This window comes from Bos indicus, chromosome 3, assembly GCF_029378745.1.
Source record: "Bos indicus isolate NIAB-ARS_2022 breed Sahiwal x Tharparkar chromosome 3, NIAB-ARS_B.indTharparkar_mat_pri_1.0, whole genome shotgun sequence".
Classification (NCBI taxonomy): domain Eukaryota; kingdom Metazoa; phylum Chordata; class Mammalia; order Artiodactyla; family Bovidae; genus Bos; species Bos indicus.
The window spans coordinates 70,397,195-70,411,947 of record NC_091762.1 but is presented as its reverse complement, the minus strand read 5'-3'; the positions used below and the strand labels follow the sequence as shown (position 1 = coordinate 70,411,947).

The following is a 14,753-nucleotide window of genomic DNA, read 5'->3' as shown; positions in this document are numbered from 1 at the left end:
TCATTGACTCCACTGAATCATGTTTTCATCAGACTCCATTGAGTCTGATGTTTTCTAACCATTTTTTCCTCTGCATGCCCTTCTCCTTTTGCCTTCAATCTTTTCCAGCTTGAACATTTCAAAGAAAGAAGCTAGAGGAAACCAAGTGAAATCATATAAAGAATTGTACAGATACTCCTAAGAATTGAATAGAAGAGTAGATGCCATCAATCAGATTTGGGTACTGATTATTAAACCTCCATAGAAAGTGTTTAGGACCAAACATTTTATAGCTTGGATTTATACAGCAATTCCCAGTGAGTGCTACGTGTTCACACATGCGTGATTGTATGAGAATTCATTAGCTTTCCTGCGAGTTAAACAGAAATGTGTTAAATGACTTGCCCACAAATATGGAGAATGCGTACTTGACTTGGAACAGAAAAGCAACTGCAGGCATGGCCTAAGTACACCTCAGCATTCCTACCACTTGCCCTAGACCATTCACTGTGCCACTTGTACCTCTTCTCTCACCTATAATTTCCAGATTCTTCCTCCCTTAGCCTTAACCTCAGCTGACAAATTCTTGTTTGACCAGAAAATAGAGACAATCAGCAGAGAACTTCCAGGTGGTCCAAAAACATCCACCAGTTTACATCTCTTTCTGCCCTATAGCCATCTTTCTTCTTGTTACTTCATCTAAGGCTAATACCTCCATTTGAGCCCCAGGTCCCATCTCTTCTCATCTACTCAAGCACTAAATATCTCCCTCTATATCATGCCTGATCAATGCTTTTCTTCCTCAGGTATTAATCTTATCTATCAGCTTTTAACCATATTATAATATCTCCAATCTTAAAAAATAATAAGTCCCTCTTGGGCCCCTGCATCCTCCCTCCTGGCTGCCACCCAATTTCCATCCTTCAGAGCAAAACTCTTTAATAAGAGCTGTCTATAATCTCTGGCCTCAGCTCTTCTCCAATTGTGTATTAAACCCACTCCAATCAAACGTGCATTCCTACCACTCCCTTATAGCAACTTGTGTCAAGATCACCAGTAACCAACACATTACCAAACCATGCTCAATCCAGAGTCTTCACTTTGCTTCACCTAGCCACACCTTGGACCCAGTTGATCATGCCTAATTCTTTAAACATTTTGTTCATTTCCAGGACATTGCTTTCTCTAGGTTCTCTGTCTAATCATTGGCCTTCCTTCCCTAGGCTTTTTTCCTGGTTCCTCTTTATCTTCCTTCCCTTTGAATGAAAGTGACAAGAGCTCATTACTCAGACATATTCTCTTTCTGCCTTCCATTCTTAAGCAGATTTATCCCATCTTATGACTTTAAATGCCATCCATATGTAAACCATTCTCAAATTTATATCTCCAGCCTGGACATCTCACCAGACAACAGATTAACTGATCCAACTACTTATTCAACATTTCTACTTGACTCCAACTCAATGTATCTAAAACCAAAATGCCTTCCTTCCACTCCCAAACCTACATCTTCTAGTCTTTCCTGTGTTAACTGGGCATCTTTCGAGTTGTTTAGGCTAAAAACTTTTCAATCACTCTGACTTAGCTCTTTATCTCATGCCCTGCATCCAATCCATCAACAAATCCTATAAACCCTACCTTCAAAATTCATCTAGAACCTAATTTCTTATAACTCTTTCCACCATTGTCTTGCCTCTAGATTAAAGTAGTTTCCACCATTTCCCCACCCTCCCTAGTTTATTTTTTCCATAAGAGCTACTGTCAGATCATGACAGGCCATTGCTCAAAACCTACCTTAGAGGCTTCCCATCCCCCTCAGAATAAAAGTCAAAGTCTTTGCAGTGACCATAGGACTCTGCGTGACTTGACCCCACTGTCTCTCTGACCTCATCTTCTATCACTGTCCCATTCCTCATTTGTGCTCTGACCACACAAGCTTACATACACCAAGCATAATCCTGTCTCACACACTTTCTCTATGCTTTTCCTCTACCTGAAAACCTATTTAAAAAGGGGAACATTTTTTCTGGTTTCTGCTTGAAAGACATCAGAGAGGCCTTTGTTATCCATCCTACATAATAGAATACTGCCTTCTGACCCTTTTACCCCTTGCCATTCCTTTTATCTCCCTTACCTTATCTTGTGTTTATGTTTATTACCATCTCATATATATTAAAAGAAGACAGAGCACCAAAGAATTGCTGCCTTCGAAGAACTGTGGTGCTGGAGAAGACACCTGAGAGCTCCTTGGACAGCAAGGAGATCAAACCAGTTGATCTTAAAGGAAATGAACCTTGAATATTCTTGAAATCAGTCCTTGAAAGGACGGATGCTGAAGGTGAAGTTCCACTATTTTGGTCACCTGATACAAACAGCTGACTCATTGGAAAAGTCCTGATTCAGGGAAAGATTGAGGGCAGAAGGAGAAGTGGGCATCAGAGGATGAGATGACTGGATGGCATCACCAATGCAATGGACATGGACTTGGGCAAACTCCAGGAGATGGTGAGGGACAGAGAGTCCTGGCACGCTGCAGTCCATGGTGTTACAGAGAGTCAGACATGACTGGATGACTGAATAACATACATTAATTGGTTGGTGTACTATTGGTATATTGGCATTGATTTATTGGTATATTACTTGCACTTCCCCAATCAGAAGACGCTCCATGGGTCAGATTCTTTGATTGGCTTACTCCCATGTTCTATCTTGGCACAGAATCAATTAATTTTCCATGAGTACTTTCAGGAGAAAGTTAAACAAAGCCTACAAGAAAATGTACTGATATCAAATAGAATGTCCAATATGAAAACTGATAAATAGTAGTCAGAACTGACCTGTTTACATGTATTTTTTTACACCTGAGATTGAAATTAGTGGCATGAAAATGATCATTGGGCTACACAATAATGCAGGCATAACTCTAATACACATAACCTATAATATCCAATTGTATAAGCTGGATGCTTGACACATGCTCTGGAGCTCAACCCAAAATCAATTACTACAAGGAATGAGGTGGGAAAAAAGCCTCCCTCTTTCCCTTTAGAAACAGAACTTAAGCATCATGAGGAAAGGGAGGGGTAGAAAAGAAATAGAATTTGAAACACCACCAGCTTTTATCCCCACTATATAATACAACTGAAAATCTACTTTTCATCTTATAATTTTAAATACAACACACAGGATTGTGATAAACAACCTTAACCCTAGATATTTTAGGCTCATCTACATTAATATGATTCTTAACAAATTGTGCTGAGAAATACATCAGTAAAAGCATACAAAGGAGCATGTAGCAAAACCTGCCCTCTCCCAAAGGACATTTGTTTCCATACTTGTAACAAGGCGATGATCTCTCGACACACACAAACCCGAAGTAGCCTCGTTTGCCTCCAAGTCTGGAACCTTTTCGATGCTTATATTCACAGCAGGAGCTTAACCTGTTTACCTGTATCCCGTTCAGGAAAAAGGTGAGGCTGAACGGGAAACCTTGGTGCCTTTTGGAAATAAACTGAAAGGTCTCTGGAATTTAAAAAGGAAATACATTAGTGAAAGCAACTGACCTTGAACTAACGTGTTCTAAATCACCTTTTTCTGGTAGATAAATACAATATTATTTTCTAGATCTCCTTTTTTTTTTTTACTTGAGGACAATTTTTAATCACAAAAACACATTCTTTTACATATATATAGTATAACAAATACTCCAAGGTATTATAAAACTCTTTGACTTGTAATAAAATAATAAAACCTAAAATTATATGAACACTTAATATGGCCAGACATTACGCTTGATTACTTTGGATGTATTATTTCTAGACAACCATATGAAGTGTAGATACTACCATCATCAGTTTCTATAATGCAGAAATTTAAGTTTAGATGGATTCAGTAATTTAGCCAAGATCATACAGTAGGAGAGTCAGTGTTTGAATCCAAACATCTCTCTGGACTCCACACCTCTATGTTGCTATGCTATCTACCAATAAAGCACGTAATGAAAGGTGACTATGAGCTCAGTGATGCTTCTATATGACTATCTTTTAATTCAGTAGTGTTTTTAAATACATTTATTTTTTAGTGGTGACTCAAAACATCCTGATACATATATGGATGAGGCAGAATCATTCTATCCTTAGTCCATTCTCAGTTCTGCCTAGATTTGAGATCCTTTCTTGATCCCCTACTCACCCAAAAGTCTCACCAATAAATTAAGAACCACTGCTTGTAATTAACAGGTTTTAATCATTCCATGTCTCTATAGTGCTCTTTGAAGAAGTCTCACCCTAGACATTCCAAAACCCAATTCTCCAGGTAAGAATACCAGAGTGGGATGCCATTTCCTCCTCCAGGGGATTTTCCCAACCCAGGGATCAAACCCACATTTCTTGTGTCTCCTCCATTGGCAGGTAGATTCTTTACCATTAGAACTACCTGGAAGTCCTCTAGCAGGGAAGAACATGCCATAAGTAAACTGCAGTTTCACGGTCAGTGGAGGATGACTTGATTTGGAAAAAAAAAAACTAAAAAACTTTGGTCAGTGGCATTATGAGTAATAATCTACAATCTCAGAAGCAAATTAACAGGGAAGGTCAGAGGTTCTTCTAACCATGAGATTGTAGTTCTAATTAGAGGAAGCAACAGGTCAGCAGACTAGCCAGAAATTTAACAGGGAGATACAGGCAATAAGGCAGTCACAGACACATTCAATAAGCTTTCCACACATCCCCAGCTAACTGGAAGCAGCATGGATTGAAGTAGGCCCAACCTATTTACACATCCCTGTCCTACTGGGAGCTTGCACCTGTGTACAAAGGAAATATGAGAGCCTGGTGGAAAATAAAAGTTGAAACATACCTGAAAACTGTCTGAACTTTGAATGTACTCCTGAACCCACTATAGTGGGTTGAATATTGCCCTCCAAAAATTCATGAATACTCAGAACTTCAGAATGTGACCTTATTCTGAGATAGGGTCTTTGTAGATATAATCAGGGAAGGCTCAAGATGAGATTATCCAGAATTTGTTTTGTCCTAAATCCAATGACTGATGTCCTTATAAGAAGAGAAGAGGATACACACACACAGATACGCAGAGAAGAATGACACGTGAGGACAGAAGCACAGGTTGAAGTGATGGAGATGCATGCCATAAAACACAAAGGATTTTGCTAAGGATCACCAGATGTTGGAAGAGGCAAGGAAAGATTCTCCCCTTAAGCTTTTAGAGGGAGCATGACCCTGCTAAGACCTTAATTTTAGACTTCTGGCCTCCAGAACCACAAGATGATAAATTTCTATTGTTTTAAGCCACCAAATTTAGGAGCATTTTCTATGTCAGCCCCAGGAAACTAATAAACATACAGAGAGATTCACTGGCAGAAGACAGAGGGTATATTGGCTCAAAGTGTTTACTCTGACAAATCATTGGATGATCACTAAACTATGAAAATACAGAGACAAGCCTAAGAGATTAGCCTAAAAAATATAAACAAAATTAAAAATAATCAGAGCAGAGACATTAATAGCTATATACCAATGAAAGAGGGCATGAACTTCAGATTTGTTCTAGATAAGCTACTAAACAACAACAAAACCAAGAATAACTTTTCAGAGGGAAAGTGGAATTCAGAATCCACAGCTGCTGTAATACATGATCTAAAATGTCAAGTTTTCAACAACAGCAAAAAAAAAAACTTAAAAAGAAACTGGAGAGGGTGTGACCCATTCTCAGGAAGTGAAAGCCAACAAACCCACTCCTAGGATGTAGCTCAAGAGAAATGGTAACTGATGTTTACACAGAAATCTTGTCTTTGTAAATCATTGCAGCATGATTTATAATAGTCCCAAACTGGGAAAAGTGCAAGTGAAGTGAACTCACTCAGTCATATCTCTTTCTGACCCCATGGACTGTAGCCAACCCATGGTATTTTCCAGGCAAGAATACTGGAATGTGTTGCCATTTCCTTCTCCAGAAGATCTTCCCAACCCAGGAATCGAACCCAGGTCTCCTGCATTGCAGGCAGACTCTTTACTTTCTGAGCCACCAGGGAAGCCCACCAGGGAAACAATACAAATGTCCACCAATTGGGTAAATGAATAAAATGTGGTAGATCCACAAAATAGAATATATTCAGTGCTATGAGAAGAGAGCAACTATTGATAAATGCTACAATGGATGACTCTCAAAAATACTATACCTATGGCTGATTCATGTTGATGTATGGCAGAAACCAACACAATATTGTAAAGCAATTATCCTCCAGCTTCCCAGGTGTCTCAATGGTAAAGAATCCACCAGCCAATCAAAGAGACACAGGTTTGATCCCTGGGTCAGGAAGATCCCCTGGAGAAGGAAATGGCAACCCACTCCAGTATTCTTGCTGGGAAATCCCATGGACAGAGGAGCCTGGTGGGCTACAGTCTATGGGGTTGCAAAGAGTCAGACACAACTTAGTAACTAAACAACAACAAAAAATAAATTAATTAAATTTTTAAAAATTATATATAATAAGTTTTAAAACTCCATATGCTAACTGAAAGAAGCAAGATACAAAATCCTACCTATTGTATGATTTCATTTTCAAAAGGTCCAGATAAAGCAGACCTGTAGAAACTAAAAGCAGATCAGTGCTACCCTGGGGCTGCCTATGAGAGTGAGGATTCATTGTCAAAGCGTGCGCACAAAGGAAAACAGAGATAATGACTGCACAGCCCTATAAAATTCCTAAATATCAGTGAATTGTCCACTTAACAGTGGATGAACTTTATGGAATGCAAGCTACACCTATTTTTAAATTAAAAAAAAAATCAATATATAATAGCAAGAAAAAAAAAAAAAAACAGTTAACATAAGTCAAGGTACAATAAGATACTTCAGTTTTAGGTACAAAGAACCATGACCAATCAAGAGAGAGGGATAAAACACAATAGAAGTCAGCTGAGAAAACTTCACAACCTTAATCTGAATCTTAAAAGATGGGTAAGATTTGAATTTAAAATACAGTTTTGATTTTAAAATTCTTTGTCCTGTTACAAAGAAAAGAGCACAGGAAAAGATCAGATAACAGTGTGTGGTGGGGATGGGAGGAGGAGGCAGGAGGACCAGAGAAGCAGCTCCTGTGCTTGTGAAGATGTAGTGAGCGATGCACAAATAGTTACAACAGGATCAGGTTATGGAAATACAAGAAAATGGGGCAGAAAGGGATTATAAGAGAGCCAGAAAAAAGGTACTTTGTTCTTGATATCTACATGAACCCAGGAGGCCAACTTCTGCCTTATTTGAAAGGATGAATGGTAAATAAAACTGCTGTGAAGAACTGTACTCTTTACAAGTAGCAAAAATATTCTGTGACTTCACAGGTGTACATAATACACAATCAATCTATGGCCTGATGTCTAAAATCAAACTGCAAGACATCATGAATCACTATGATAATGAAAGATGCACTTGCTATGTTCCTAAATAATTAATTGTATTGTTATGCTCATCCAAAAGCAAGACAAATTAACAAATGCCACATTTTTAATGAGTTTACTGCTCCAAGCATAATGCTAAAGGCCCTTTTTCTTAAAGCACAAATCTAAAAACCTATTCACATTTCACTGAATCACACACAGCTTTGATTTGTAAAAGGGCAGATGGGCAGATTCTTTTCAGTCCAGTTAAATTGCTAAGATTGCTGAACTACAAGTCAACTTGAAGCCACCCAACTTTTTCAGGTTTGAACTTTCCTAGCAATCAAGGGCAAGCTGAGATAAAATTATTGTGTGGACAGGATTCAATTATTTAAGTCCCCATTCCATCCTATTATTTAAGATTGTCCAATGACATAACATAAAGTCAGTCCTAGGATCAATATGCACGCAAAATAACAGTCAGCTGAGTAACACTCTCCAGTAGCCTTTTGCAATCTTATCACACAGTGTATATCATCTCCCAGAAAATCCTTCAGCCGTCTTGTTCTTTTTTCAATTGTATGTACATTTTCCAACAGTCAAAAAGCCATTCGATATGAATTCTGTTGAATAAAGCATGATCCAAGACCCAGGAAAATTTTCATTATGTTAATTCCAATTTGAGGCTATAGCTAATTTTAGAAATTCTAAATTAATAGTTGAAAATAACACTTTCAAAAAATAAGTGCGATCATTTATCATTAGGGGTTTCATAGCCCTCATATTATAAAAATATTTGAAACCCTTTGCTACTGAGAATAGCTAACTGGGGCCAGATAGTATTTAATACTAAACAAGGGCCCTGCACGTAGCGACGGGGAGGGCTGGAATCAGCTCTCAACCCCGGTCAGAGCTGGGAGTGTGACCTCGGGGAGGTCGGTACCTCTGAGGCCTCTCCTTTTTCTCATCTACACAATAAAAGGAACAAATACTCAAATGCTATGACAAAATAAAACAAAGTAAATTCTATTTCTGGCAAGTACACAAAATGGGAAAAATAATTTCTAGCATTATTTTTTAAAAGAAATTTTTTACACTTTTATAAAGAAAAATTTTTTTCATTATAAAACTATATAGTTCATTATATAATTTGATATGTATATAATTAATTATAATATATAATATTTTCCTCTAAGTTAAAACCAACATTCAAATGTTTATCCTTTCTTATGTTGGAAAGTTTTCAATATTTTATCCCTAAATATGTATAGTTTTTTTTAAGTTCTAGAACTTTTTTAAGTTAATAGTCACTGTTTTTGATTGATGAGGGAAATCAGAAAGTCAAAAATAAAAACACCATGCTTACTTCCAACTCCTCCTTTCAATCTCTAAGTCTATATCTAGATTACCCAAATATAAATATTTCTTTTAATCAGTAAAAACTCTATCACTTTCTAAAGAGTTTCTTAAGCAAGGAAATAACAAATACAGTCCTATAAAAACACTTCCTTTTAATTGCAGTTCTACAGAACTAAATATTGACCAAAAAACACTTTGGTATAATATGTGAAATCCTATGCAGCCATGAAATTAAAAGACGCTTACTCCTTGGAAGGAAAGTTATGACCAACCTAGAGAGCATATTCAAAAGCAGAGACATTACTTTGCCAACAAAGGTCCATCTAGTCAAGACTATGGTTTTTCCAGTGGTCATGTATGGATGTGAGAGTTGGACTGTGAAGAAAGCTGAGCGCCAAAGAATTGATGCTTTCAAACTGTGGTGTTGGAGAAGACTCTTGAGAGTCCCTTGGACTGCAAGGAGATCCAACCAGTCCATTCTGAAGGAGATCAGCCCTGGGATTTCTTTGGAAGGAATGACGCTAAAGCTGAAACTCCAGTACTTTGGCCACCTCATGCAAAGAGTTGACTCATTGGAAAAGACTCTGATGCTGGGAGGGATTGGGGGGAGAAGGAGAAGGGGATGATAGAGGATGAGATGGCTGGATGGCATCACCGACGTGATGGACATGAATTTGAGGGACCTCCGAGAGTTGTTGATGGACAGGGAGGCCTGGCGTGCTGCAATTCATGGGGTGGCAAAGAGTCGGACACGACCGAGTGACTGAACTGAACTGAACTGATATTGGATATAAAAATTATCTTATGCTAACAAACATGGATTTATAATCAAAGGGAAATGAAAATGTAATAAAAGCATTTAGCCAAATTTTGTACTGCATTATTTAGGTGTGGTCCATCCTGAATGTTACTGGATTTGTGATTTATCTCAGCATACTTCTAAAGAACAAATTGCCAATCTAATATTTTTCTCTTAGGATAATGTATGATATAACTCACTATGGCAAGCCAAATAGTTAACTTGTAATTTGGGGGACAGTTATTCATGCAACATTTTAATGATCATATATCTATATCTCAAGATTAATCTGTTACTGGGTTAAATCACTCCAAATTCTTTCTTCCACAATCTGCAAGAGTAATTGCTGCTTCAGTTTCAATCATGGAGCAGTAAATCTGGATTTACTTTTAGGCAGCTGGTTTATAAGTCCCTGGATATGCATAATTTCATACAGTGATTGAAGTCATTTTGATATTATATCAACAATAGCTTATCTATAGCATCAACTGCAAGCAATTAAAAAAATTCACATTTTATGTGTACCTTTTTCAAGTAGCTTGCCTGTGTAGACACACAGGTTTTCTCCACCACAGTGCTGTTGATAAACTTTTATTTCATCCCGGAAATCTGAGTGATCATAAGCTAGGTGCACACTTTTCCCCAAATAGATCATTGTAATAGCTGCATTACTATGTAGTGGTGTTTTATGAATCCTTCTTGAATCCTAGAATAAACAAAAAGGGGGACTTATTAACTAATCTCCTTCTAATCAGAATGTGAAGACATTGTAATACAAAGAATACAAAAGGCTATTTTTAGGTACCTAGCAAAAAAAACCTTTATAACATGTCAACATATACAGTGCACAAAAAGTCAACCCCATTACAAAATAAATACTCTTAACAATTATAACATACATACACTTTGGCTTTGTATTTTTAATGTAAATTCTGGGCATCTGGACAAAGTTTGTCACCTTTTAGCTCACGTATGTGTCTTTTTTTCATGCAACAAAAACATCAATGATGTGAAGAGGAAAACTACTCGGTTCTTTTAGCTGGTTCCCAAATAAAAATTTAAATCAAATTAATTAAATAATATTGGTGACATAATTTTCTTCTAATCCAAATTGACGTTCACTGTGATTTAGCAATTGTTTTTATAATTGAGTGTTATCTTTTTATGTTTGTGCATTGACAAGACATCCTTCCCTGTGTTTATTCTATGTGAGAGGGAGAGACATACATTTGATTATTCCTGCAGTCACCCTGAGGATCAGGAATAATATATGTCAGATATTTGGGATTATCCAGTTTAATAGGAGCCATTCAGTTCAATGAAAAACCAACACTATCAATATTAGCCTTAAATAGCAAACAATACATCCAACCAAAAAATATCACCTCATAAGCCTATCTGATATTCTATGGCACTGACCAATTGAAATTATGTATAAAATAAACAATAAACTCAAATGTGAGATTAAATATCCAAAGCCTTACCTCCTGGTTTATATTCTGAAGTATTTTTTCGTAGTAGTGAATAAGCACACTGTTTGCCTAACCTCTAAGAGGAAGACAGGGAAAGGGAAGTAAGAAAAGGAAGAGGAAGAAGAGGCAGTGAAATAGAATGGCTCCTTGAAAGACTTCAAGAGGTCCCAGTAAGAATATTGTAGGCTGCTAGAACTATACAGATACAAGGCATTACTTTTAATCTACTTCACTTTTCTAAAAGTCAATTTTTAGCTAAATGAAAAATGTGAAGAGACCAGCTTTCAGTGAATCCAAGGCAATGATCTGAGTTTGATTTCATTGACTTACAGATGCCTTGGAAACATGCATTTTATTGAGAATGACAAAGCTCAAAAAAAAAAAAAAAAATTCTGAAGGAACTTCTATAATACTTCTATCTCTAAATCCATTTCCTTTTACCTTGGAGTATTCTTTCTTTTTTTTCATTCACTTTTATTTCTTTGAAACAAAAACCAGAGGAGGTAAATTTGATGAAATTCTGCAAATGACAGTCTGAGATTTAAAATTTGAGTGCACTGTCTTGCTTGTGGACAGAGCTCCCAAATAGAGAGATAATCCAGGGAACTATTTCAGGGACTTCAGGAGCCATGACAGCAAATCAGCAAACTGGATAATTCTCTGCAGACTAGAAACTCCACTCTGCATCACAGTTGAAAGCATAGGTATGATGGCAGGCCCAGCTCCTAGTTGCAAAGTCATCCCATGTTTCCTCTTGCCTGAGTGACTATGGAGCTGTGACACGCACGTGTGCAGCCCAACCCACAATCACCAGCCTAAGGCAAATCCAGCTCCAAGCTCCCACTAGAGCATTTAATGATGTGGAGGATTAAATAAGAACATCCCACTTCGTTAAGCAATACTTTCTGAAGTGGCATGGATTCACAGGTAGTCCTGAGAGCTTCTAGGAGATAAGCACTACATAAATACGAGGTAATAGTGGGATTAGAGTGGAGGAAGGGCCCGCCTCATCAGTGCAAAAGGAAAACCTGGATGGAAGAATGTTTAAAAATAAAATCAAGGAAAGCTCTTCACCCTTTTCATTTACTCATATTCATATTTTTTCTGCTAAAGTATATTTCTGATAGCAACATCTCTTTTCTCTTGGGTCTGGTTGCTTCATTTCCTTTTTAAAAGATTCCCCAATCATTGCCACCAAGTAACACCTTCTGTGTTCTAATAGGAGGCCTAAGTGACAACTCATGATTAAATACATCCACTAAGAAATGAACGATTGTTTCTTGCAGTTGACTAAACTGCCTCTAAACTTACAATCTTCCCAGGTTATAATGAACTCAGACTGATGAAACTTTAACAAGGTTTCATGGCCCTTTCTGTGGTCCTCAAGCAAGTATCAGAAGCCTCCATGAAAATTCAGTTGCATTTCAAGAACAGGAGCAAGTCTCAAGCTTCTGTACATCTAAGGATTATCTCTCCTACTTCCTTGACCAGTTGCTTATGACTTTGCTTCTCATTTCTTTTCAGATTTCTCAAGCAAGTATAATCCGAACTGACAAAAAGCAAGCCTATTGAGTAGTGAACCAGTCAGCTACTATATATTTGTAATACTTAGCATTCAGTGGATATATTAAATTTTCACTGGCATCTCTTTATCACTGCCCAGGTATACATAACAGGTAGATTTTAAAGACTGAATAAGTGTCAAAGTTCCTGTTTTTGTTGATGTGTTGGGCAGCCCCTCCTCTCTATCTATAAGACAAGCCCTGATGAACTCTGAACATCATATCGTACCTGGACCACTGTAATTAACTTGCAGTTAGAATGCTAGAAAAAAAAGAGCATAAATTTGAGCTGTTCCAGGAAATCTGGATGTATGATTACCTTACTAATTGACCCCCACACTTTTATCCTATTGTCCTTCAAATTCTCCCTCCTCCTGGATATCAGAGTGATCTGCTGCTGCTGTTACTGCTGCTAAGTTGCTTCAGTCATGTCCGACTCTGTGCGACCCCACAGACGGCAGCCCACCAGGCTCCCCCATCCCTGGGATTCTCCAGGCAAAAACACTGGAGTGGGTTGCCATTTCCTTCTCCAATGCATGAGAGTGAAAAATGAAAGTGAAGTCAGTCAGTTGTGTCCGACTCTTCGCGACCCCATGGACTGCAGCCTACCAGGCTCCTCCGCCCATGGGATTTTCCAGGCAAGAGTACTGGAGTGGGATGCCATTGCCTTCTCCATCAGAGTGATCTACTGTCACTAAATAGATCATGTGACTCTCCTGCTTAAAGTCTTCCAATGATCCCCAATATCCATGGGATAAGGTTCAGTATTCCTCAGACAGTAAAAAAAAGTCTTATAGTCTCTAACTCCTACTATCTTTCAACTATTGCAATTTCTTGTATTACATCTAAAGGTACAGCAACTGAACTAATTGTAATGGTCCACACATGACCAACATGCTTTTAATCTCAAGGCCTATATAACTGTATGAGTCACATGGCATTGACCTGTTTCCTTGTATTCCTCTCTCTCAGTAGATAAGGACAGTATCTTACCGATCTTTATGCCCCACCCCCTATGTCTTGTCAGTGCTGACAGCTGTGCTGTGCTGTGCTTAGTTGCTCAGTCATGTCCGACTCTTTGCAACCCCATGGACTGTAGCCCACCAGGCTCCTCTATCCATGGGGATTCTCCAGGCAAATATACTGGAGGGGTCGCCATGCCCTCCCCCAGGGCATCTGCCCAACCTAGGTATCCAACCCAGGTCTCCCACATTGCAGGTGGATTCTTTACCATCTGAGCCACCAGGGAAGCCCAGGAATGCTGGAGTGAGTAGCCTATCCCTTCTCCAGGGGATCTTCCCTACCCGGGAGCCAAGCTGGGGTCTCCTGCATTGCAGGCAGATTCTTTACCAGCTGAACTACTAGGGAAGCCCACTGACACCTAGTAAAAGCCTAATAAACATTGATCTGACTGGAGACAGCCATACAACAATTAGAGATTCCACATTCTGACCTTTGCTGAGACAAAAGCAGGCTGACCCCACCCAAAATCAGAAGCTTTCTACATTTACAGGAATTCAATAGGTACTAAAGCATTAAAAGTGATTCATGGTGTCCTGTTAAACAAGACACCACCTTTGTTGATTAAGCCTGGATATTGATAAAAAGCCTGGCCATAAAGAGCGGCAGACAGTCTTCATGTTGACTCTTGATTCAGGTCTTGCGCAGTCACTAAGTCAAGCCCAACTCTGCGACCCCACGGACTGCAGCCCGCTTGGCTCCTCTGTCCAGGGGATGTCCCAGGCAAGAATATTGGAGTGGATTGCCATTTCTTTCTCCAGGGGATCTTCCCGACCCAGGGATTGAACCCATGTCTCCTGCACTGACAGGCAAATTCTTTACCACTGAGCCACCAGGGAAGCCCTATTCAAGTCTTTAGGAGAGGAAATTCTGATTTGAGCTAGAAGAGTGTTGCAATGTTCATACTCTAATGTTTCAGGAAGCCGCTGGTTGTGATGGAAACCTGTCTTCAATCTCCTCATTTAGTTCTGCTCTTTCCCTTCTCTTTCTCACTGGCTTTAACTTGTTCTCTCCTTCTCCTTCCTTTGCTTTTACTATGCATCTTCCTTGCACTTTATCCCTGCCTGTTTTTCTTATTACTGTATGACCTATATCTCATGCAAATTCCTGACCTAACCCCAAATGCCTTGGTCTTTCTGGACTTCTGGAGGAATCTGAGCTC

At 38.6% G+C, this 14,753-nt stretch overlaps 1 protein-coding gene across 5 annotated transcripts in view; it reads right to left on the bottom strand.

Moving 5' to 3' along the window:
- The window catches only part of ERICH3 (glutamate rich 3), a 121,671-nt gene that overhangs the window by 43,478 nt on the left and 63,440 nt on the right, over positions 1-14,753 (bottom strand). For all 5 annotated transcript variants that reach the window (XM_019957259.2, XM_070786304.1, XM_070786305.1 and 2 more), the window contains 2 exons: positions 10,063-10,243; positions 3,318-3,504 (listed from right to left, as the gene is read on the bottom strand). In XM_019957259.2, the coding sequence (XP_019812818.2) occupies positions 3,318-3,504; positions 10,063-10,243 (368 nt within the window). The remainder of the gene's footprint in view (positions 1-3,317; positions 3,505-10,062; positions 10,244-14,753) is intronic.